At 41.5% G+C, this 25321-nt stretch overlaps 3 protein-coding genes across 3 annotated transcripts; 1 reads left to right on the forward strand and 2 right to left on the reverse strand.

The window, feature by feature from the left end:
* Positions 1-1346: 1346 nt before the first annotated feature.
* abcg8 (ATP-binding cassette, sub-family G (WHITE), member 8) lies at positions 1347-5348 on the reverse strand (the record flags this gene model as incomplete). The annotated part of the gene is made up of 5 exons (XM_071537684.1): positions 5295-5348; positions 2845-2960; positions 2506-2654; positions 1764-2002; positions 1347-1479 (listed from the first exon to the last, which is right to left on the reverse strand). Coding segments are annotated over exons 1-5 (691 nt in total), but the record flags the coding sequence as incomplete, so codon positions are not given.
* A 695-nt stretch (positions 5349-6043) lies between these two features.
* abcg5 (ATP-binding cassette, sub-family G (WHITE), member 5) lies at positions 6044-18206 on the forward strand. The gene is made up of 14 exons (XM_071537689.1): positions 6044-6213; positions 6720-6841; positions 7443-7579; positions 9377-9475; positions 10551-10683; positions 11800-11939; positions 12331-12460; positions 12740-12953; positions 13530-13735; positions 16344-16482; positions 16688-16761; positions 17108-17219; positions 17598-17710; positions 18022-18206. Exons 1-14 carry the CDS (start codon positions 6044-6046, stop codon positions 18204-18206), a joined length of 1974 nt encoding a protein of 657 aa, XP_071393790.1.
* A 637-nt stretch (positions 18207-18843) lies between these two features.
* On the reverse strand, positions 18844-25074 carry dync2li1 (dynein, cytoplasmic 2, light intermediate chain 1). Its single transcript, XM_071537687.1, has 13 exons — positions 25009-25074; positions 24789-24906; positions 24655-24689; positions 24260-24329; positions 23859-23947; positions 23159-23357; positions 22680-22748; positions 22268-22345; positions 21977-22056; positions 21479-21549; positions 21126-21225; positions 20891-20981; positions 18844-19114 (listed from the first exon to the last, which is right to left on the reverse strand). Exons 1-13 carry the CDS (start codon positions 25020-25022, stop codon positions 19052-19054), a joined length of 1077 nt encoding a protein of 358 aa, XP_071393788.1. The 5' UTR covers positions 25023-25074; the 3' UTR covers positions 18844-19051.
* Positions 25075-25321: the final 247 nt, after the last annotated feature.

A 25321-nucleotide genomic window follows, 5' to 3' on the forward strand; every position in this document is an offset into this window, starting at 1 on the left:
CTTCTATTGATTTCAGAGGAAACCATTGAGGGGAAGCAACATATTATCTGCCAACCATCCTCTTTATTCCACATTGAACTGACCGTTTGTGTGTAGCACCACCACATGGATAAATTCAGTACAGCAGTTTCATGAAATCATTATGATCTGTGTGTGTGTGTGTGTGTGTGTGTGTGTGTGTGTTGGGGGGGGGGGGGGGGGGGGGGGGTTGTGGATTTCTGTCTATGTGTGATCCCCAGTGACTCATGGGTCTCTGCACTCGGAGCTGTCAGGATTTAACAGTGTGTGTGTGTGTGTGTGTGTGTGTGTGTGTTGCAGGTCTGTCCATGGCGGTGCGTCATGCCTCTCTGTACTCAGGTCTGTCGGGGTTTAACGGAGCTCTGGGCTGCATAGCTGTTGGAGGACTCTTCTTCACCTTCAGCTGGAGGACCCACCTCTTCGCCATCGCCAGTGGTGAGACACCCCCCCCCCAACACACACACACACACACACACACTTGCTGATGGCAGTCCATTTTTTTTGCTATTGATTGTTCCAAGTGCACAATAACACTGCGTTAATGAAAATCGAATACATAATACATAATGTAAGACTATAACAACACCGTCTAAGTATAAGGTGTATAAACACTGTGCACTAATAAAAGTACCAATAAAAAGCTCCAGCAATGTAAGTGATGTGCCAGCGTTTCCTACTGTACTAAATTATATCAAGTTGAGTCTGGGATAGGTACTTATATAAGGGGGAATATATTAGCCTATTTGTCAGCAGAAAACAAAATTGGCCATGTGTTCTCATACATTTTTTATTTTTTTCTGAATTATCCTTGTCTGTGTATACTGGGGTGAAATTGTAGTTAACTGACTGACTGGAAGAAGGCCAGTGTAGAGTAAAGTGTTGCTAAAGTGGCTCAAGAAATCTACTCAAGTGCAGGAACTGGACTTCTGGGTCGTCCTGCGAAAACCTCCTAACTCCAGCCTTGGTGATTTTCATGTTGTAATTTCAGTCGCATGCTCCTCTATGGGCGGAAAAACATTATATCATCCTGGGTGCTTATGAATGATGAGACGATGTGATGTGATGTGAGTTCACCAGCTTGTGAGAAAGCCGTGTCGGTGTGTGCCGTGTGTCTTGAGCCCACTGAGTCACCGAGACGTCACTTACTGTATGTCGCTTCTGTCTGTCAATTCTGTCTTATAATATCTAATGACTTAGTGGAAAATGTGGCTTTAAATATCTGGTCTCCAGAGTGTAGAGATGTTTTTATAACAAGATAAAAAAGTTTCTCCCTCTTTCCCTCCCTTCCTCTCTCTCTCTCTCTCTCTCTCTCTCCCTCTCTCTCTCACCAGGGTTCCAGAGAAGCTGCACAGCTATGCTGACTCTCCTCCTCTCCCCTCCAGAAACGCCCCTCACGTAGTCGTTTCCCACCCTGGTGTGGGCGCACTGTCGCAGCCGCAGCTCCGCAATGACATCATCAACCTGCGGCAGAAAACGGCAGAGAGACAGTTTGGTGACATGGGCAGGAAATGCCAAAGCACACAGAGTGGCTGAGTATCATTTATCAGTATTTCAACTCATTGCATTTGAGGAAAAATGGATAGGCGTTGTCATCACATCCAGTCCAAAATACAGCATATGCAGCGTAAGAATTTTCAACTACATTTGTCATACAAGTAAAGGTAGTTAAACAACCGTTAAAGGAGGATCCCTTGCACCTGATGGATATGGTTCAAGTCATGTCTGTTTACTGAGCTCAGTCTTACCCGTTTGTCCCTCTGAGCCTGTGTGAAGTGGGTGGGGAGCCTCAGCTTGGCTACAAACACCAGAGTCTCCCGGACGGTGAGGTGAGGCAGCAGACGGTCGTCCTGGCGAACATGAGCGATGCTCTTCCTCACCAGCTGGGGCGTGCTGGGCTTCCCGTTAATCAGAATCTGACCGGACGTCATCGTGCCGCCCTCGTCACGACACGTTATTATGTCCAGCAAAGACGTCTTACCACAGCCTGGGAGAGGATGGTGGGTTGGTTAAAGCACAACGCGTAGGTATATACACATTTTTCTGGAAAAGTTTGACTAAGAGACTTAGAGATGAAACTTCTTGCAACTTGCACATACCAATATAACTCAAAAGAGACCCTTATGAAGGCTTTCTGCCAAAACGTGTTGGTTTTTCTGTACCAACAAAGACGTGTTTTGGAACATCCACTGGCCTTTCTACTGCATGCACCTTGATTGTAAAGCAAGGTAGAGACAGTGTTTTTCTTGTACCACACTTCAATTGAGGCTTTGATGGACCATAAAGATGCATAAAAATGGCTGCCTGCTGGTTTAAGGTCCTTACCCATCCCACATCAGTATCTACTCAAAGATCAGGTCAGAAATGCATGTTTGCAAAAGCCAGGAGGACCAAATGACATCAGTCAAGAAGGGCGCTATTTTTATGGCCTTGATTGGTGTACAATTATAAGACAATTTTGAACACGGTGTGTGTGTGTGTGTGTGTTACCTGAGCTGCCTATGACGGCCAGCATCTGTCCGCTGTGCACTCGGAGGTTAAGCTTGTTAATGGCCGTCTGCTTGTCTCCTTTCATTTCCCACGGCATCTTAAACTCTGACAGCCTCTCATACCAGGGGATCTGGGCTGCCGTGGTCCACCTGGGAAAACACACACATTTGCACAATGAGCACATATACACATACACCTATGTTTGTGTGTGTCTATGTGTGTATGTACGTGCACATACACACACACACACACACACACACACAAAGGTGAAGGTACAGATAATTACAAATGATTGCTGGCTATCTTCCTTATCTCCCTGCCTGAGAGCGTGGCAGCTGCCCTGTAGTTACCTCATAGTGCAGGTTGTTGACCTCCAGCTCATTGCAGCCTCCACTGTAGGTGAAGTAGAGACTGCTGTCCTCTTCTGATGACGAGAACAACTCTGTGTCCTGGCGCTGGTTGAGGACAAGCAGACGGGTCAATGAGTACACGCACACACACAGACACATTTGAATCATTTATTTGTATCCGTGTCAACACTAAAGGACATAAACAGGAAAGTTGAAAGCAAAATAATTTCAAAAGACCTATTTAAGAGTGCAGAAAAAAAACTTTTGTCCTTTTTTGACACTATATACACTATATGAACTGTGAGAATAAAATGACAGAAGTTGGCTGTAGTAAACAAATGGAAATACTTGCATGATAATTCATTGTAGAGTAAAAATTATTTTATCTATATACTGTATCTGAAATTGCTTGTACTTATAAATCTCAATCTTGAATCCATTGACATAATGGGGTTACCAAATTTTGGAATACTCTGGGATCACTATTGTTGATGTCTGAAGTCCTTTTTGCCTGTATGCTCGATATTATATGTCTGTGAATGTCAGCAAATCCAAGAGTGCTATGTGCAAATCATACGGCTGATCTTTATCTTGTCTTTACTGGACAATTTTAATGACTCCATTACATAAATGATCAGGTGTGTGTGTGGGTGCACATAAATGCATGCATCTGTGTGTACCTGTCTGTGTGTGTGTGTGTCTGTGTGTGTGTGAGTGTGTCTGTGTGTGTGTCTGTGTGTTTGTAGGCATGTGTGCGTTTTGTGGGTCCAAGGTTCATTTGAACCTGCCCTTGATGTTGCCATTATATAATCCTAAAAGCTCTTCATTATGATAGACAAATCAATTGATGACAGTTTAACTAGTACAGAAGCAGTCAGACAACTTGACTTGTGACCTGAACACCCAGTGATTTTTCAGACACTCCTGGTAACCGACTAGTGCCAAATCTACTTTTGCAGAGTATCTCTAAAAATGTATAGATCTCAGACTTTCAATATATTTTGCTACTACTGAGGCAGCTGTTCTGTCCAATTCTCAGCCACTTGCCACATGTGGCAACCCTCCACTGCTTTGTTGACATCTAAAGAGAAGGAGAGAGGGAGGGCCTGGTTTCTGGAGGGCCTGGAGGACAGTCACTGTCTAGTGAGCTACAAGTCTGGAGGTTTTGAACCAGACTGAGAGTGAGACTGAAACACTCGCCGTCTAGTCTCTCCAACTAACACCAATTAAATGAACCTCAATTTTGCCAGCAGCCTGCTGTTTGCTCTGCACATCTACAAAAAAAAATGTTTAGATTACATGACCAAAGATACCTCCATCTCTGTAGTTAATTTAGGGAAGACTCTAAAGGCAAAATCTCTCTTTTATGTAGTGTACTCTACTATGCACCTGAATGCACAGTGAATTGATATGAAAGTGAATGTATTATGTTATGTAGCAACTTCTAGTGACTTCTGCTGCAGACAATTGTGACTTGACAGCACTACCATTTAGTTGGTTGGGATTAATTGGGTTCGGGTTGGGATTAAGTGGAGGAAAATCTAGGCTTGATAACTATGACTGGATTTAACCATGTGTGAGCCAAACTGATCATTCATTGGCTAAACCATCCTGCTCAAGTAGAGCAGGGTTTTGTCAAAGTCAGCCTTCGGACCCACTGGTCACAAGAATAATACAAAAGGTCCCCAAATTATTGGTATCAAAAACATTTAGCAATGTTATGTAACCAAAGCCTTCTCAAATATTTGGTTTGCAAGAAGAACCTTAACACAGCAATATAAATTAGAAGGTTAGTGACCTAGAGCCAACAATCAATCTGCTACATAAAAAAATAAAGAGAGAAATAACTTGCACAAATGTGTGATCCAATAGAAAAAGTCTGATAAAATAAAATATGAAATGGTGTATGTTGTTAAAATGTAATCAAAGAAATATGAAAGTAATTATAAAAGACCCATGTTTTTTTTCTAGTATCCTAATTGTGGGAAATAGGAAAATATAAAATAAGTAATAAAAAATAAAAAAAAATTAAATATACTACATAAAATATAGTAAATTTTATTATGTCTAACAATTGTAATAATGCAGCATCTTGACTGTTTTGACCACCAGTTCCACGTTGTAAATGGTCGACCTGATAGGATTTAGGTCAGAGAGCAATCAGTGCCACTCAAAGTTGGTGAGTTGACTGGTGTGTTATTCGTGGAGCACATAGTCACCACCTCAGAGGGTGGGGGGGTGGAAGGGATCCACAGACAGGATCCACAGAAGAAAGGGATTTGAATTCAACAAAGTATATCACTGGACACCTAAACCCACAAATAAGTCACCAGTTAAATATAATGCCTTCAAAAGATACAGCAACTGTTGTTGTACGCAGTAAATGGTAACATGCTATTTTTGTCCTGATGTTTACATGATCCCATGTCATGGACTGACCTTCTGCAAGGAGCCGTTCATGTGATCGAGGCCAGTGTCTATCTCTGTGCCCATGATGATGCAAGTTGCTGGTTGAAGTTTGTAGGGTCAAGGGGTCAACGCCCCCCTTTTTCCTCCTCTGTTCTGTGTCTGTCTCTTCCTCTCTGTAGCTCTCTGCCTTTCTTCTCCCTCTTGTCTTTCCTCTGTTCTCCTCTTCTTCTCCACGTCAGGCAGTCTGACTCCAGTCCAGCTGAAGAACTCCTCTTGTCTCCGCTCACAGGCCTCCGCTCTCATAACCCGAGCGTCCAAGCACATGTCATGTCAGCTCCTTAATCCTTTCTGTGCTGTCAGTCATAACCTTCTTGGTTGTAGCATACTATGTGAGGACTGACGAGAGACTAACAGTCAATCTACTCAGCAAGAGTGTTTTTTTTTTCTTCTTTATGCAACTGCAGATCAAAGTTCTCTGAGATAACGCATTGTCATTGTGTGTTTATGGTGCCTGAGAAACACCACTACTGCTGAACCACCACGCTGCACAGGGAATGGGCACAGAGAAGAGGAGTTCGGGCTGACGGCAGAGGGATTGTACCTGCATACATATTTAGAGCTACACACACTCTATATGGGCGGTGTGGATATGAGCGAACGGACCCACAATTTGGCTTAACCTGAGACGGACCTTATACAAACACACAGATACACACACACACACACACCCATCCACCCTTTCACATACTTGCCGTTTGGATGAGCATATCGGCGGAGACATGAACAAATCGTACTCGATGCAGGCCGTGGGGCCGGAGAACGGGACCAGGGTCAGAGAGTCCTTCAAGTTTGTCTCGGAGGTGAAGAAGGATGTGTGGAGGGACGGTGGAGAGGAGCGGGCCGAGCCCTCCTGCTGCCTCAGTGTCAACAAGATCTCCTACACAGTCAGGTAAGAGCTGCAGGAGGAGATCACAGACAAATTCAGATGCAGAAACTGACAGGCAGAGGGGTGGCAGGGGGATCAGGGGGTCATTTACAAGTCTGTTTAACCTTTTGCTGAAAGATTCAACTAGCATGAGATAATACTGGTTAGATGCACAAGTCTATCCAGTGGAATCTGATGGGAAGCCGGTGGAAATTAGGCAGGCAAGGCAGGTCTGGTAGAAATTATACTTAACAATATGTGGCACAAGGCCTCACTCTCATTGCTAATGAAATAGCAGAAAAAGGCTTATTCGTATCGGACATGGATACTCCCTGCTATTCACTGTCCATGCACTGTGTAGTGAGATATAGTGTAGTGCTGTCTATTGATACATTTTGAAATGCAGTGATGCTCAATATACCGTATCTACTGGATTGATTCTATTCTGAGAATTCCTCAGGATCCTCATGATATTACAACATGTGTTATGTATGTGTGTGTGTGTGTGTGTGTGTGTGTGTGTGGTCCAGTGAGCGTGTGGGTCCATGGTGGGACTTGCCCTCCTACAGGAAGCGATGGACCCGTCAGATCCTCAATGATGTCTCCTTCCACGTAGACAGTGGGCAGATCATGGGCATACTGGGCAATTCAGGTTGGTACTCATAGCTCAGTCCACAGAACAAAATGTTGCGAGCAATCAAAATAATTAAGTAATCAAAATGCATTTGTATTTTTTATGAATGTGCAGTCAATAGCAATTTAATTTTAAGATAATGATTTACTGTAAATGGCTCTCATATAGTCCCTTATCTGAATGGTTCAGTTGTTATATATGTTATATTATTGACTTGGAAAAGCAGTTCAACTATGTCTAATAGTGACAACATGAATGTGCTTTTTCTTCAAGTTGAAGAACCTGATCTCATATGTCTCATAATTGGTTACCACTATGGTGTGAGAGTGGTCATGTGAAAATACTGCTAATGACAAGGCAACGCACTCACATGCTCACAAACTAAAACAGATACAGCTATAGCACAAACCCATGCTACAGCTTCATCAGCAAAGAATCAAGCACATGCAATCCAAAAATAAGTGACTGGACATACCTAGTCTTTGTTGAGGTATTTGTTTGTATGCATACATCCATCTCTCTTTCTCTCTGCGTGTGTGTGTGTGTGCGCGTGTGTCTGTGTGTGTGTGTGTGTGTGTCTGTGTGTGTGTGTGTGTGTGTGTGTGTGTGTGTGTTAAAGGCTCAGGGAAGACCACGCTGCTGGATGCCATCTCAGGGAGGATTGGAAACTCTGGCACGCTGCTGGGAGAGGTCTTCATTAACGGCAGGAAACTGAAGAGAGAAGAGTTTCAGGACTGCTTCTCCTATGTATTGCAGGTAACAAACACACACACACACACACACACACACACACACACACACACACACACACAATCAATTATTTATGGCCTCAGTATGGCCTCAATGTGCTCACTCAAAAATAACTTATGTTGAGGCCTGCAAAATTAGCTTTAGATCCCAAAACACTGCATTCTTTTTTTATATAAACAGATCATGCTCTGAACAAACTAACTAGTGGCACAGCTAGATATTATATATAGACTGCTGCCTTTTCACTAACTGTACATTGAGACAGAGTTTAAATGTACTCATACCAACCAGCTTCAATTCAAGGTGATACTTCAGCAGATTCAAATGTCTCTTCCAGGCTCTAATAAAAAGTGCAGCACATTGTTAAGATGAACCCCTCTCTGGTCACCTCACTGACAATAATAATGTTTAGAGTCACACTGTTAAATAATATATTGGGAACATTATTAGAGAGATTGAACAGAGGTTTGATACTAGTATGCAACAAATCACATACACACACACACAAGCGCTCTCACTTTTTTCCTTTGCCGTTGTTCCTATCACACACTATCTGACATCAGGTTAATCTTTGCCCTGTGACATGTGAGTGGCTGCAGTGCAGACAGAGAATGTCTATGTATCTAAGGTTACTTGTGTGTATGTATCTAAGGCTACTTGTGGTGATATTAGCCACCATAAATACGAAACCATGAACTCACTCACACTCACACTCTCACACACACACACACACACACACACACACACACACACACACACATCATTTTGCAAAAAGTAGGGAAAAGGTTGCCCTGGCCACTGTATGAAATTAACTTGAGACCCTTGATAGCCTCCTCATACACTTAATCTCTCAATGAGAGGTGCTCAAGTGTATCCAAAGCCTGAATTAAAAACACTGGATTTAAACCGGCCTTGCTTCCTTTCAAATCATCTCTCCTTTCTAGCTGATAGCACCCCCCTCTCTCTCTCTACTCTCTAAGCCTTGTCATTAACTTCCCCTGCTAAGCTGCAGATGAGGAGGTGATATGAGCAGCTGATATTAAAGTCATTCGGAGGAGAGACTAAGGAGAAGTGGGATTGGGAGGCGCCACGTGTTAATTGAGGCAGGCAGCAGGTTCGGCAGGTTCAAACAATGTATGTGTGTGTGTGTGTATGTGTGTGTGTGGGGGGGGGGGGGATGCTACAGTGGGTTTGTACACGCATATATGCACATACATGTAAATATGTATATATACACTCAGTGTGCGTGGATGTGCAGTATAGATAGACACATATACTCACATAAACATATATGCACACACATTACTGTTGCCTAATTAGCGTGATGACTTTATGTTCTATAACCAAGCAGAGCTCAATGGTGTCACTCAGTTACTCAGCCCATCAGGAAGAGAAAGAAAGAGAGAATAAAGTTGTCATGCACTACCATCTCACACTGACCCTCTTACCCTTAACACAGACCTTAGGCAAGAGAGACAACAGAGCCAATAACTGTCTTTCACTAGCAGAGTAGATTGTATCGTCTTGATGTCTTTACCTTTCTTCTATACAAGTCCATAATCCCTTTACCCATGCCTCTTGTATATAATATTGAGATGGGAGGAAGGTTCCACTTCAAGGCCTATAAAACCATTTCCTACAATATATCTTTAGTGAAGAGAGAGTACGAAAGACCCATGAGATTCAACTCTGCCTTGCTGTATTTGTCTGCCTCTCTGTATCTCTCTCTTACCCTGTTTCTTTTCCCTCTCTCCTTCTCTTTCTTTCTTTCTTTCTTTCTTTCTTTGTGTCTCCCTCTCTCAGAGTGATAACCTGTTGAGCTATCTGACGGTGGAGGAGACTCTGACCTACACAGCCCAGCTGGCCCTGCGGAAACACTCGGCCGAAGGCATCAAGAAGAAGGTGACTGTTGGAAACTTCTTCTGGTCTGAATTTCTCCCTGATAGGGAAACTACAAAAAGGGAGAAAGAGTTATTCATAGGCATGGGGAACTAAAGGGATGGTTTCTTCCCCTTATTAGCACAGATTATTGAATAAATACTCCCTGCTAACTATAGATTTTAATGTGAACATATTCCCTGTCGGGCATGAGAAAGATGAAAATTAGTATAGCCTGATTTTCAGATCAAGAGGTCTTAACCCTCTCGTGTGTAGATAAAGAATAGACCCTTAAACTGCTTGATATAGAATCTGGATCACTTAGGATTAATGCACATTACAAGGTTTTCAACGGCTTTAGCCCCAATTAGGATTCCCTGCATAAATTCTTTTTTTTGTTGTTTTTTTAAACACTTTGTTCAGAGCACACCGATCTTCTAAATTTAGCTTAGATAGCAACTTTGGTTCACAGTTAGTTTAAGAAATTAGTTCTGTCTACCATGGGCATAATTGGGTCGAAGCGACTGTATAAAAGAGACGTGACCTTTGCTACCAGGGTCAAATGAGTTGGGGCTATTGTAATTCTTGTAACCTTTGTGCCCAATGCATGCATATACAGTAGCTATGCTATAAGTTATACAGATGCGTACAGGCCAATGAGCTGTAGGTCTGCTGGCTGACAGCTAATGAACTTATGTGGTTGGTGTGTTATATTGTTCCAATTCCAGGAAGTCCTAAAGTGTCATTAATCTCATTTCTCACTATCTCAGCTTGTATGTTGTGGTTAAAGAGGGTGCAACTCTCAACGCAGCTTTCAAGAAAGTCAACAGCCATTTTTAGCCTTGTGCATGATTAAGCATGTTCACGATTTGCAAACTCAGCAATGACAGGTTATGACTTCCCCTATTACCTTGATGTAGATGGGCTGTTACCAAGTTTTTTGGACTTCTTTTTAATTATCATGTGTACTGAGTAAAACTAGCTTATGTACCAACTTAGTGGTTTTAAGTACGAGATCTACAGTAGCCCCTTGCCAGCTGACCTGTTGTTAGTAGTTTATCTCTTGACACCTGACCTTTGACCTCTGACTCCTATGCAGGTGTCGGCGGTGATGGCGGAGCTGAGTCTGAGTCACGTGGCCCGCAGTGTAATTGGAGGTCGTGTTTTCCCAGGGATCTCTGGGGGGGAGAGGAGGAGGGTCTCCATCGCCATGCAGCTACTTCAGGACCCCAGTGAGTACTCCTGCAGAATTATATGTTGGTATAAATTAAATGTATACCAATCACAAATGAGATGTCCATAAAGAGCAGCAGACAAGTTAGAGAAGGATTTTTAAGGTTTGAAACAATTGAGATGCGGATTGTACAAAAGGGGCTGCAACTCAATATCAGGAAGATGTCCCTAATGTTTTGTACATTCACTGTAGTAGACTATTGCATTAAAAAATATGATATTTGATAGATTTACTGTAGGAAGAATTATGAATGTGAAAGCAACAGGACAGGTAAGACAGACATGTCTGTGACACTGTCATCCAGGAAAAGTTTACTACAAGACCTGTCTCTCCCCAAAGAGTTTTAAAAGTCCACACCGGAAGAAAACAAAGGGAACTAAGTAAGAATGGAATAAAGAATGGACGGAGGAAGGAGGCAAGGGAGGGAGGGAGAGATGGAGGAGGGAGGGAGAGATGGAGAAGGGTAATGAAAGGCAGGGTTATCACACCACACAGGAATAAACAGAGACCCACCTCTCTCTCTCTCTGTGTGTGTGTGTGTGTGTGTGTGTGTGTGTGTGGGTGTGTGTGTGTGCGTGCACACGTGTGGCTGTGTGCGTCCCAGGTGTAGTTTATCAGTTCTTTGGTCCCCCAGGGAGGTTGAAGGGTCTCAGTCCTCATTCAGGATTAGACTGGCCATACACACACTCACACTCACACACACACACACACACACACACACACACACACACACAGAGTAATGAGGAGTTCCCATTCGCTGCCTCTCCAATCAACCAGGAAATGAATTAATCTCACAATTAAAGCATCTGCTAATTCCACTCTACTTTCATAATGCAAAGAGGCAATCTTTTAATTGTCCTAATTAGAGTAATTAACTAAAAAAAGAACTCACTTATCTTAACAAGTTAAGTTGGCCCCGCTGAGAGGCCCGCCTGTGCCACTTAATAAAAGTACATTAAACCTTTTAAAAGTTTAACACTAAAAGAAAAAAAAAAAAAAAAGTAAAAAGTTATTGAGTCTCCGCCTTCCTCCCAATCGCAGTGTTCTCAATATTTCCTGATGTGTGACTAACCTGCCTGAGAATGATGATGTCATCGTGATGATGTCGTTGCAGGGGTGATCCTATTGGATGAGCCGACCACGGGGCTGGACAGCATGACCGCCAATCAGATTGTGGTGCTGCTGGCGGAGCTGGCCAGGAGGGACCGCATCGTCATAGTAACCATCCACCAACCACGCTCCGAGCTCTTCAGGGTGGGTGAGAGAGGGGAGCAGAAAGAGTGAATAACAGAAAAAAACTGCATTTAAAAGTTACATAAACACTCAAAGCTAGTGTATTGTGGTCCTGTTTATGGCCATTGGCCAATAGTTGATGGCATTAAACCTTATGTATGTGTGTATGTATATGTGTGTGTGCATGTGTGTGTATATACATGTTCTGTACAGGTACATATGTGTCTGTGTGCATACTAACAAAACAAAATTTGTTACAAAGAAAGAAAGATCATGTGTTGCAGTCCTTTTGATAGCTATTGGTTGATGACATTAAACCGCGTGTGTGTATGCATATGTGACTGTGTGTGTGTGTGTGTGTGTGTATGCATATGTGACTGTGTGTGTGTGTGTGTGTGTATCTGTCTACCAGGTGTTCAGTAGGATAGCCATAATGAGCTGTGGAGAGCTGGTGTTCTGTGGGCAGCCGGGGGAGATGGTGGACTTCTTCAGCCAGTGTGGATACGAGTGTCCAGAGTACTGCAACCCCTTTGACATCTATGGTACTGTATGTGTTGGCCTCCTATGTTATGCGCTGTATTGTCAAAGGTAACCCAGTATCTATCCTGCATTAGTGCTGTGGGATTTTGTAAACAGTTCCTCTTAGGGGTGGCTCAACAGTGCAGCAACATCCAGCATGCATATGGCATAAAAACTGGGGCTTGTATGACAGCTACATGTAATCCATTTAAAAATTCAGGCAATTAGCTGACACCTACAATTAGGGAGCAAAAAAGGGGTTCACTGTTCTCTTCACTGACAGTTCTTGGTATGATTGACAGTTGACTTCACCTCGGTGGACACACGCAGCAGTGAGAGGGAGGCGGCCACATTCAGTCGCATGCATGACATCACCTCATCCTATCAGGGCTCTGCCATCTCCCAGAGCATGATGGGAAAAATGGAGCAGAGCCTGCAGCGATCAGACAAACCAGCCATCCCCTTTAAGAGCAAAGAGTCGCCCAGCGGTGCAGCCAAACTTGGAGTTCTGCTCAGGTCAGTGAGTGAGCTGAGTGAGTCTGCTGTCAGCCATTTTTATGTCCCGCCACCATTGTACATGGTATGTGGGACATTTTGTCGTCATGGTGGCGTCTGTCTGTGTCCAGACACACTCTTGTGAACATAATATATTTTTTTATGTATATATATATATATATCATACTTACTTACATCACAGGTTCCCCCTAACTTGTTTTCTTGAAATTACTATAACTCCTTAATGCTTTAAGATAATGCATTCGTTAATGACCTCATTAGCATACCTGGTTATGTTTAATATATTATAATGGTTATGACGGGACATTAGGCAGCTGAAGTGCTTCTTGTTCTACAATATGGCCAAGCAGGGTTAGAGAAGGCTTAGGCCTGCTCGGTATTCACCCCTTTTATTCAGTCCCTTCTTTTCCCCAAAACAGCATTCTGATTCCTTTTTATATCTTGTTTCCAGCTGAAAATATTTGTTCGCAAGGTTGGCTGTTGTGTGACTGTTGCTGTTGCATTTGTGTGTGTGTGTGTGTGTGTGTGTGTGTGTGCGTGCGCGCGCATGTATTTATGTGTGTATTCTGTGTGCAGGCGGACGGTACGGAACCTGTCCAGAGACAGGATGGGTGTTCTGATGCGTCTGTCCCAGAACCTGATCTACGGTCTCTTTGTCGCCTTCTTCGTTATGCGTTTAGACAACGATGTCACCAAGGGTGCAGTGCAGGACCGCATCGGCATCATCTATCAGTCCGTTGGCGCTTCACCCTACACTGGCATGCTGAACGCTGTGGCTCTCTGTGAGTTCCACTGATACTATATATCTGTATGTGGAAAAAAAAACCACATTTTGCTCCTGGTTTCTGAGATTTCCATAAATGTTATTTAAAAGTGACACATTTATAGAGGAGCATTGCTGAATTTCAGTATTCAAATATGTATTTGCGTGCGCTAAGGCAATTCACTCTGTTTAAGTGAATAGCCACAACTGTTTCCCACAGACAATGAGAGAGGTATTTAATTGGAAATGTGGACATTTTTACATTTGATGGAAATTGTGACAGTGACTGCTGAGCACTAACCTCAAAACCCAGGTTGATTTTCATGAGAGAGGGGTTTGTAATCTTATTCTCAGAACTAAAATCATTACCATATAATATAAAGCTAATTTGTCTGTAACAGTTCAGACAAATATTTTGGCTGTATTCCTCCATTCATTGTCTATGAAGAAGCTCTCTGCTGTACTTGTATAACACCAGAAATTACAGTCTTGGCTCTTAGCTTTGGGAGAAAGTTGGCCATGTTTGCAAATACTAACTGGACTGCTGAAGGCCAAGGGAGAAACATAGATCAGATCAGTTGTGTGGCATTCCATCTAACATACTGTATTTATAGTACATAACAATTGCCGCATTTCAGTATAGTTACATAATATCTAGTTATCGAGTTAAATTATAGCCCATCTAACTTCATGTGTCTGATAACATCACATCACGTCTGTATCATAAGTGGACACGATGACTAAAGGGAAACTTTGAAGTGCATGAATGTAGTCTATCGCCTGAATATAAGTGATGAGTTATCTTCAGTTTTGTTGAACAGCATGGTTGAAACATCTTTATCTCAGGTAAAAGTGTGTGTAGACTCTCTTATATTTTGCTTCACTGGGTGAAAGGGTATGAGGTCTACAGTATCTTTTGACTTTTTCAGTGAAAATGTGTGAAGTCTAGCTTTACTTTCACTTACTGAAAATGTACGAAGTCTCCCGTGTCTCTCCTAGGTGAGAGTATGAGATAGGTGATAAAGTGTAAATTAAATGGTGGTTAAGATAAGAACTGCAGTTGGTGATCATTATAATGGTGAACAACCACCAATATAATGAATCTTCTCTCTTCACTAAACATACATTGTAGGCAAAAATTGAACAGGCCTTTTAGTGGAATCTTCCTTATTATTTATTTTTATACAATGTGTATGTTTAAAGGTCTTATGGACTTCAAATGAAGTAAAGTGAATACAGCACAATACATTAACAATATATTCACCCAGTAAAAGATTAATATTGGCTCTATGGGTGATTATCTTTTACAATATTTAAGTGATCTATGCTAATGGTAAGGGGATCACTATGGCAGTGGATGCCAAGTTTATTCTCTTTTTTGTATTGCTTATTTTCTCTCCCTGGTTATTGTAGATGGACAAAGTGTAACTGATTGACACCAATAACCTCTTTGCTTGACACTCTCCTTGACTGAAATTCAGCTATTCAGCTTTTTGTACTTTAAGTACATGGTGACACGTTACCTTTCACCAATATCTCGCACTATTTCACCATGTGAGTGTGTGAGTAGGGGCTTTCCTGCTTTGCCTATCTGCAGCCAAGTAACTGGGTGGCATTTTCACCTACTTCTTCGGTTATCAGTAGAGTCTAAAATCTTAGCTTTAGGGCTCTGGCTGTCACAGCTGAAGTAGATACTGAGGATAAGGGTTGTGATAAAGTACTAGGCTAAGTGGAATGAACTAGAGTTATAAAGCAGTTAAAACACTCCATAAGCACCCAAACATCCAAAGATAAGGATGGGGGCTATCATACTAACCTTGAATCTTCTAGATAACAACTGATAGTGTAAAATACAGGTCAGGCTGCATGGGGTGTTCACAGGAGCGAGAGAATACAATAACATGCATCATTCATTTTAAAATAGGTCTTGTGACAAATTGGGATTTCATAATATGGTCACGATGACAAAGGTTCTTAGATGTTGTAAGTGTCAAAATGCATTGGCCCCATGTGACATTATGAAAAAAAGACGCATTTCAACATCAAAATTTTAGAGAATATGATGACGACACATCAGAGAAAGACTTGGTTAACTTAACCAGCTCATGGCACAAACTAACCTGTTTGTGCCATGAGCTGGCTTCCCAATCGAGTACAATTCTACTCACTGAATATTACTTAAAGGAATAGTTCACCCAAAAATGAAAATTCTGTCATCATCTACTCACCCTCATGCCAAATGAAACACAGGTGAAATTTGTTAGTCCATATAACACACGGGGAGGTTGCCAGCACAACTTTGTAGCAGCCTTCTCCAAAACAACTGAAGTCAATGGGGACCTGTTGTTTAGAGTTCCAAAACAAAAACAGCCAAACAATCACACTGTCAATAGAAAGACCTATACACCATTATTTGTTGCAAATGAATCAGCTGTAGTTAAGATTTGCACTAAATTATGGTGTAAAGATAGGCGTTTTGGAACTCTATCATTTCTATCATTTTTTATTTTTGCCCTGGAATTTTTTTTTTTTTTTTTTTTTTTTTTTTGCCATATGCATCAGTACTTTCCAACATCCTCCTCTCTCCCACTCATAATTTCTTACTAGTCTTCTCTCTGTCTCTGTAGTCCCGGCGTTGCGGGCCATCAGTGATCAGGAGAGTCAGGATGGTCTGTACAGTAAATGGCAAATGTTCCTGGCTTACATCTTCCACATCCTGCCCTTCAGCATCATTAGTGTCTTCATCTTCACCTCCTTCCTTTACTGGTGGGTAGTGTGTGTGTGTGTGTGTGTTTGTCATGAGGTGTCATATATGTTTGTGAGTGTGGTTCATCTGCATATTCAGCTGCCCTCACTGAACTAATGGCTCACATTTTCTCTACTTGCCCCCTCCCATCTCCACCTGTTTGTTGGCTCACCCTCCCCTTGTCTCTTCTCTTTATCTTTTGGTCCCTCCCTGCCCTCCTGTCAGGGCGGTGGGGATGCATCCAGACAGCATACGCTTCCTGTGTTTCTCTGCTGTGGTCCTGGTACCTCATGTTGTAGGTGAGCTGCTGAAACAAACTTAAAGGGGGAAAAAAAAGCTCCCTAGCAAGTACCCAGTTTTCTTTCAGGATTTTTATAAATAGGGAAAATGTATAACCCTGGATTATCCATAATATTATATAATAAGGAAGTTGTTACTTTGTATATCTCCATGATACAGTGCCTCTAACTCAGATATGATTTTGTTACCAACACTGGGATGGATTCTAGTCAAATGTTTCTCAAACATCAGTATATTTAAGTTTCAATCCCCTGAGCATCTCTTAAATCAACTGGCTAACCTGTTTCCACCGTTTATGAAGTTTGGAGTGTGGTGGTTTTGTTTGTTTGTTTTTTTTATAATCAGGTGAACTGCTGACTGTGGTGCTGCTAGGAGTGGTCCAAGACCCCAACATGGTCAACAGCGGAGTGGCTCTGCTCAATATTGCTGGCATCTTGGTGGGCTCCGGCTTCCTAAGGTGAGATACCAAATATGTTTTTTTATTTGGTTTATTGTGTCTCCTTGTGTACAAAGAACCAAACTCATATGTAAGTTTAAATACATCTACAAATAACTGTATTCAAAGCCTGTCGTGATTTGGACACAGTTTTTAGCTCAGGTGAAGGCATTAAAAGACAACATTGCTTTTGAATCTAATGTATGTCTTTCTTGCCTTGATTGGAGTCAATACCTCAGACTGTTGTTCCACATCTTTTTCCATTATTGAGATACTTTGCCATTTTGATTAATCATTGTAGGTCTTTATTGCAGATAATGGCATTGCAGTGGCTCAGCTATCTAACTGTCCATACACTACCAATAACACACCTCCCCTCTCCCCTCTCCCTCTCTACAGAAGTACCCAGCAGATGCCAGAGGTTTTCCAGTGGCTCAGCTACTTGACCTTCCAGAAGTACAGCTGTGAGCTGCTCATCGTCACTGAGTTTCATGGACTCAACTTTACATGCAGTAAGTTGTCTTCACCAAGGGACCATCCTCTGTATGCACCTATACCCTGAGCTCGAATGAAAAGGGAGATATAATAATGGCTGTATTATTAACAAATTCTTTGGATAGGTTATTTTAGCTGTTTACAAGTTGTATTCTCAGCCTCGTAAGTGTTATTTAAGAGTGCGTAAACACAGCTGGTGAAAGATGCAAAAAAAGTGGGTGAGGAGCAACGAGCAGACATACAATAATATCAACAAATGTATTTATTGGTATTACCTTTACTTTGATGGCAATTATAAACTCTTTGTCTCTGGTATGTGCTGTTGCAGATAACCCCAAACCGTTGCCAGGGGCGTGTATGGTCACCCAGGGCAGTCACATCATCGAAGAGGGCTATCCTGGCGCTCTGTCCCGATACACACTAGACTTTGTTCTCCTTTACTCCTTCCTCCCCGCCCTCCTGCTGCTGGGCATGGTCAGCTTCAAGATCAGAGACTACCTCATACGTCACTAAAGCCAATGACAGGCTTGTGGGATAATGGAGTGGACCTATGAAGGGCATTGTTCAGGGAAGATGACAGATACTGAAGTACTGTTGCTCCTGTTGACTGCACTCAACCCTTTCCTCTGACATTCAAGCGACTTGTCTCTGTAAGCACTTACCTTAGGTTATAGCTTAAGGGATAGTTACATCAGATTTTTATTGGTAATTGCTTTCTTAAAAGAGGAATGCCACCCATTTTATACTTCTCATATGTTATTCCTGTGAAAAATGTATCTGAGTTCTGAGATTAATCTCAGAATTCTGAGAACAAAAGTCGGAATTCTGATTTTAATCTCAGAACTCAAATAAATTTTTCACATGTGACCCTAAAGCTGTTCTGTAATAAGCAGCAAAGCTTGGTGACAAATCAGACTCAACCAACCATGTTCTATCCATTCTCTAAGCACTTAAATTAATTTTGCATTTTGCATTCATGACCCTGTAGTTTAAATATTGTGATTGTATTTTCTCCTGTGTGCCAAGTGAAGTATAGAAGGTGCCTACTGTGTGTTGTGATGTGGTAGCTTAAGATAGAATCTCTTTAGTTATGACAGGTATAATTTGTTTTAATAATAATGTTAAATAGTTTATTTTTCTAGAGCACATTTTATCATCAGTATACAAATTGTTTTGTTGTGTTTAAAAATATTTTCAGTAAATTTTCTAGTTATACAAGTTGTAAGAATGACTAACTACTAAGTGGGGAAAAAAAAACCCTGGAACATAATGACACAAAAATAAAAATAAATAAAACAAAATGTATATATACATTAATATGTGGTGTAAATGTGTGTGACCATAAAGCTGATTGTCTCTTAAGTCTCCAGCTCCAGTCCTTTCCATGACTTAGCTGCATTCCTCTTATACTGCTCCAGCTCCTGAAAGACAGAAAGTACAGTGCAGATATAATTATACTTCAGAAATACCACAAAATCATCATCATGATGGTAAATAAGGTTTAATCTCCAAGAGATGACCTGAATAAGAGAAGGTGAGAAACATGTAAATGTAAATCTAGGTCACAGTATATTTAGAACACCTATACATCAAATATTAATCCAGGCTTTTCTTCAGTGTATTGCAGGCCACCTGGACTATTTTGCTTCCCCAATTGTCTAGACTTTGGAAAAGATTTGTCAGATGGAGAACCTTGATTTTTACAAAAATGTTGAAATCTCTCTTCAGATTTTGGGATTGCATTAATGTAGTAGAGATATTGTCATAATGATTCTGTCTGAGGGAGACCCTGCAATCAAGTAGTTTTCTCTACTCTTTCCAAGGCATTAGCGTTCTTCTTTATATTGTATTGTCATACTTGATATGTCATACTTGTCATACTCTGATATGGTATTGTAAGGTAAAATTATGTGACCTTATAGTTAAATGTTTCGAGGGAGTGCAATACTAACTATGTTTTTTACCAACTCATAATTAAGTCAGATGGGTGGAATCAGAGAATATTATCTCTTTAAGTGAGCATTATAGAGGACACAACGATACTGTAGGTATCAAGAATATCAATTTAAAATCTGCCTTCACGTGCATTTAGGTCTTCACAAACCTTATTCTCTATACTTGGATTGGAATAAACCTTCACCCCTTTGCTCCTATTGGTTATCCAGACCAATTACATCATGTGCTGCTGACCAATGGCAGAGCTAGGTGAGCAGCACCAGGTGTGTCAGCCAGTGTGTGATGTTTGTGTGTTACGGGCAAAAGGTACTGCAGTTCAAGTGCCAGAGTGGCATCCAGACAGACAGGCAGGAACACTGATTGCCTCCTTCAAGGTCATGGCCATGGCCTACATTACAGCCATTAAGGAGAACATGGACAGGAGCATTACTACATGGAGGCTACTGCAAGGACAAAGGTTACTATGGAGCATTACACTCATTACAAGACAAGGCTGGAGCAGAGTAGACAAGACAGTCTTCAAACGGAGATCCAGCGGTCTCTCTGAATTCTCATTTGATTCAAGCTGAGGTTTAACAGTGTGTGAACCACTAAGTGCTATAACTGCTACAACAGATTCTGTTTATGGTTCAAATTTTGTGCGACATCACCGAACCAATGCAAGGTGCTTGTATCATTACAATCAAAATGTTCTGTATGGAAACCTTTTTTTTTTAAATATCTAAAACTCTGAGATATATGGTATGTGGGCCGATCACAATAACATGACAGATGTGGAGTTCAGAAGTGACTATGTATGAAATAAAATATAATAACTAAGAAAATAAAGCAACTTCTTACTCCAAGGTTTATGGCCAAAATGACCCATTACATCTGACCTCTTTTTCCATGGGCAAATTTGGTGCAGTGTCTCTTGAGTAACAAGTTGTCTACATGTTTTGTCCTGAATTTAGCACCTAGCACTTTTCTTCATTTCTCTTTCTTTCTTTATGATAACTTATTGATCCTCAAAGGAGAAATTAACCCTTTTCCTTGCCCCCTTGCACAGGGAGGTCACAGGTAACTAAACCAGGCTTTCTGATGAATTCCCTATTGATTGCCATGCCACCAATTAATCGCAATAGCATAGTCTATCCAATGTCAGAATTCTAGGCGAATGGTTTTGCCATAGTATTTAAAATGATGCAGCCACAGAGTAACAGGACACAGGACACATCAATGATTGGATTGAGGTGTTTTACCTGGTCTTTCTGGGCCCTCATGGCATCGATCTGAGGCTCGCTGTACTGTGGGTCCCTGGCTGGATCCTTCAGCTCCCTGTGCTCACTGGTACTCTGCAGAGAAAAAGGCAGACAGAAAGACATAGAGAAGAGGGTGTTTACATCTGAGCTGTTCATCTGTGTGAAGAGGCACATTTGCATGGAGTAAAATAGCATATTTCAAAGTGTATAAATGAGTGTCAACCAGTGTGTGAACTACCTCTGGGGAAAGACAAGCTCATAGACTTTCTTCCAGAGGTCCTTTGGGTTTTTGGCATGCAGAGAACCAATGTCCACATTGGTAGTAGGAGGGGAACCTAGTAACAGGAGAATTCTGTTAAAAACATAATATCACACAATCCTGTATTCACATCACATCACAGCTGATTTTACATCCTAAGTCAGCAATGCTTTTCATGATTCTGATTCTGCACCAATAATTATAGCGATTCATAGTTAAATACAGCTCAGTTTAGGTTCAGTTAAGCATTATACCATACATCTGAATCCCATAAGACGCCAACAAAGCTAGCAATACTGACTTTGACCACACAGCAGCGCTGTGCTCACCTATTTGGCTGAAGGAGTCAGAGCCTGCTGGGATGATTAGAGGCTTGGTGGAGTCACACGACACAGATTTCCTGATAGATCAAAACCACAAAACAAAACATTTGAAAACACAAATGAAACCGAGTCAGTTTATCAATGAACATCAGAAGATAAGACAAAACAGAGATTTAGAGCAGTGAGGAGATTTGGAAAGGAGAGAACTGTTCTCATGTGAAATAACCCAGTGGGGAATTTTAAACTCATTATTTAGTGTCATATTTAAACGGCAAACATATAGTAAATAGTGTGAAACATGGTGTAATAAGAATGGTGATATATTAGTCTATATAATATAATATTTTATGGTTCTACTATAGTATAATGAGTGTGAAATATAATAGTGAAATACAGCAAAATAGTGGTACAGACACTGATGACTGTTCAGAACAAACTAAATACAGTGCCAGTTTCAATCTTCCTATAGTGCCTTGGTGTACAGTACAGGGTAATCCTCCTCACCCTCTGTCCAGGCCGAAGGCCAGGTGGGAGAAGAAGCTCTTGGTTTTTAACATCAGGCTCTCCGACTTGATGCTGGTGAACTAATGAAAAGATTGAGGAGATGGACAGAAAGAAGAATGGAGGAAGAGAAGAGGAGCAGAGAATTTGTTGGAATGGATGGATTGAAAGGTTCATAAGATAAGAGAAAGGAAATAGAAGGAAAACAATGATTAAATGCATCAGAAAAGGTGTTCACTGCATGTTGTGATGATGGATTGTGTATATCTTACATGTATGGAAAAGTGCACTTACTATGAGAGAGGCTGCATAGTAGTGGGCAACAAAGCGCAGTGTCTTACTAACCACCTTCCTCTTCTCAGAGTCAAACTCCTGCAACACAGAATGGAAAACTGTCACTCCACACGTAAAAGTGTTATGTAGACTATACCAGGATCCACTCTAAAAAGCACCAATCTTTTGACATTCTTGTGTTCCAAAATAATGTTTTAAGATTCAACGGTTTGAATGTTTTGAGTCTCAGTGAATTGGTGGGATGGTTTTGCCTCTCTATTTTCATTTCTATTCCTTATAAAAACCTGATACGTCATGCAAATCAGGAGTGTTTAAAATGGGTGTCACATTAGTGTCATAAAATGAGTCTGTTATTCAGCTACCCGTGTGACCAATTCCATAGGTAATGTCTAGGTTGAAGAGTGTATTTTACCTGAAAGATGTCATATTTGCTGCCAATGAGGAGCAGAGGAACGGGGAAGGGACTGATCAGCTCTCTGTCCTGTTAATGGAGTCACAGTTAACTCAGGGTACAGACATTATCAGCATCATCTTACATCTGCACTGGATGAAAAATTCTTCACATATATCATCTAAGATAAAGCCTTATACATCATATTTCACCCTTGTCCACCCTGTGAGATGTTAGCTATCATTTGATGGAGATTTGGTGAACTACCCTTTTAATCTCAAAATGGCTGGTTTTCAGCTTGTGGGTTTAGTTTGTGTAGCATTAGTCTTTCAGTACATGAAACATCTTCATTTGTAATAAATAAGCATTTTCTAAGAGCCTGAAGTTCCTCCAGCAGTTCATACAATTGAAAACCTTTTCAAATACAGTGTACATGTTGCCCTGGACTGAACAAGAGATCCTCTTCATACAATGGCCACTGTGAAGAGCTGGGGTCTTACAGGATAGTCTTTAGGTAAGACACGTGCTGCTGGGTGGGCAGAGGCTTGCTGCTTGGCTCCAGCTTTGGCCTTTCCTGCTCGCTGTGCCTGGGAACAGGCCTTCTCCACCTGGGCTTGTGCCGCCTGCAGCAGCCTCTCCATGGTTCCCCATAGGGCATTGGGTTTAGACAAGTCCAGGACTAGGATGACTGACAGAGACCTGGGAACAGACAGGAATCACTTTATGCTGTAGTAGGATACAGAAATGTAAATCTTCATGCATTATTTAAGCTCACGCAAACACATACACATTTTATTTTTGTCTTTTTTTCTCTTCCTCCCAAAATTTGACTTTTTTGACATGACTTAAACAGAGGCAATAATGCCAAAACAGTATTCAAAATGTAAAATTTTAAAACCAACAAACAACAGAGGTTACATTCAAACCACATTGATTTTGGAGACAAGTGTGTAAGTATTTGAACTGAAAACATGTAATATCCAATAGAATAGATTATCATCCATATTTATATCAATTCCAAAAATCAAGAATATGAAATCATGCAAAACATTCAAAAGCCAGTAAGGACACATCAGACATTACTCTCTCGTTCTCACTTGCTAAAACATAATGTTATATTGATCAAAACCAGGGAACTGTGAGAGAATCCTAATATAAACAGCACTATACAGATCTTAAGAGTATGAGTTGGTGACCTACCTGGTGTTGAGAGCAGTGATGGGGATCTGGACCAGGTCTGACAAGGAGGTGCCTCCACCCAGCTCCCACAGGTGGGCTATGTCTTTGGGCTGGAGGAAGAGACCACCAGGCGATCAGTTTTATCACACTGCTTATTACAAGCTACACATTTATGTACAATCGTGCTGCTACGGAGGAACAGAAGAACACCAGTATATCATATCACATTATCATACCAGCTCCCACAGTAAACTAGTACTTTGGATTGGAGGATTGGGGACCATGATGATTGAATTTCCTGCGTTTTGCAGTGTTAATATCTATGACGTCTCTGTTCCAATTTCATACTGAGCCATTTCACAGAAATAATCAGTCTCCAGGAGGAAGAGGACTTCCCCCAGCACCATCTGAGCTGTCCTTACTGTGTTGTGTCCTCGAGCCCGTCTGCCGAAAGTGTACTCCAGAGCTAGGGTCGGCTTGGAGGGTTCATCTCTGGTGGGAAACAAACAGCATTAGCCTATCATTTATTACTGCCGCATGTTCATGAAATTGAGCTTACCTTTAACATGCCACTATATACAGTATAACAGGATGGAGAAATTGAGTAGCATGTGGAGGCTGGGTCTGTTAGAGTTGGAGTTAGGCGTGTATGCAGCAAGGTGATGTAAGTCTCTGTTTGGAGGCCAAGGTTGTGTTATTTAATCTTGGATGAGAGCATTGTAGTGAATGGATGCAAGATCAGATACCCCAGAGGCAGATGAGAGGATAAAAACTGATGGAGTACAATGGTAGATTTCCCCATTCTGCACACACCCACCTGTCAAGGCATCTGAGGAGAATGGAAGTTTTACCCTGAAAAAGAGGAGAAAAAAGTGTTCTTAATAATAAGCGTACCTCCATTACAGAGCAATAAATATACGAACTAAGTCGCTGATAATGGCTTAAACATACCCCAGCCTTGCTCCCCATCAGAAACACGGTCCTCTCGCTTTCTCCTCCGTCCTCCTCTCCATCTCCGCTCTCCCGACTCTGAACCTCTGCTGCTGCCAGCTCCCACAGCGTGTCTGAGCTGAGAAATACAAGTCAAAAGCGACACACTGTCTGAAAAATATGTTGTTGCTATCGTGATATAGTAAAACTTCTGAAAATAAACCTAGACGGCATTTCTTACCTTATTTTTGGCATCTCATTTGATATTTCACTGTCGCTGTCACTGTTGGCTAGCTAATTGGCTAGCTAGCTAGCTGTGAAGACAACCAAAATAAACGTTGCCAAAGTAACGTCGCTTTTTGATGATGTAATAATATTGCTGCTGCAAGAGGATTGTGGGAAATGTAGTGCAATTATATATTCTGCGTCTTAGGTCTTGATCTGTTGTGCGTGTTATATTGCGTGGGAAAATTAACAGTGAGAAAAACCATAAGAGTTCACTGTTGTGAAGTTGATTCATATTGAATAATGGATATTTGTGTTGCTGGCAGAGA

The sequence above is a fragment of the Centroberyx affinis genome, unplaced genomic scaffold (genome assembly GCF_046629955.1).
Source record: "Centroberyx affinis isolate AG114_WGS23_722 - 3 ecotype Tasmania unplaced genomic scaffold, CSIRO-AGI_Caff_v1 ptg003106l_1, whole genome shotgun sequence".
NCBI classification, from domain to species: domain Eukaryota; kingdom Metazoa; phylum Chordata; class Actinopteri; order Beryciformes; family Berycidae; genus Centroberyx; species Centroberyx affinis.

Coding starts and splice junctions, on each gene's coding strand:
- abcg5 (XM_071537689.1), top strand. CDS start 6,044: ATGAACAAATCGTACTCGATGCAGGCCGTGGGGCCGGAGAACGGGACC. Junction 7,580..9,376: donor GCTTCTCCTATGTATTGCAG/GTAACAAACACA, acceptor TCCCTCTCTCAG/AGTGATAACCTGTTGAGCTA. Junction 17,711..18,021: donor TGGACTCAACTTTACATGCA/GTAAGTTGTCTT, acceptor GTGCTGTTGCAG/ATAACCCCAAACCGTTGCCA.
- dync2li1 (XM_071537687.1), bottom strand. Junction 22,749..23,158: donor TCTTACCTAAAGACTATCCT/GTAAGACCCCAG, acceptor CTCCATTAACAG/GACAGAGAGCTGATCAGTCC. Junction 22,346..22,679: donor GCAAATATGACATCTTTCAG/GTAAAATACACT, acceptor TCTGTGTTGCAG/GAGTTTGACTCTGAGAAGAG.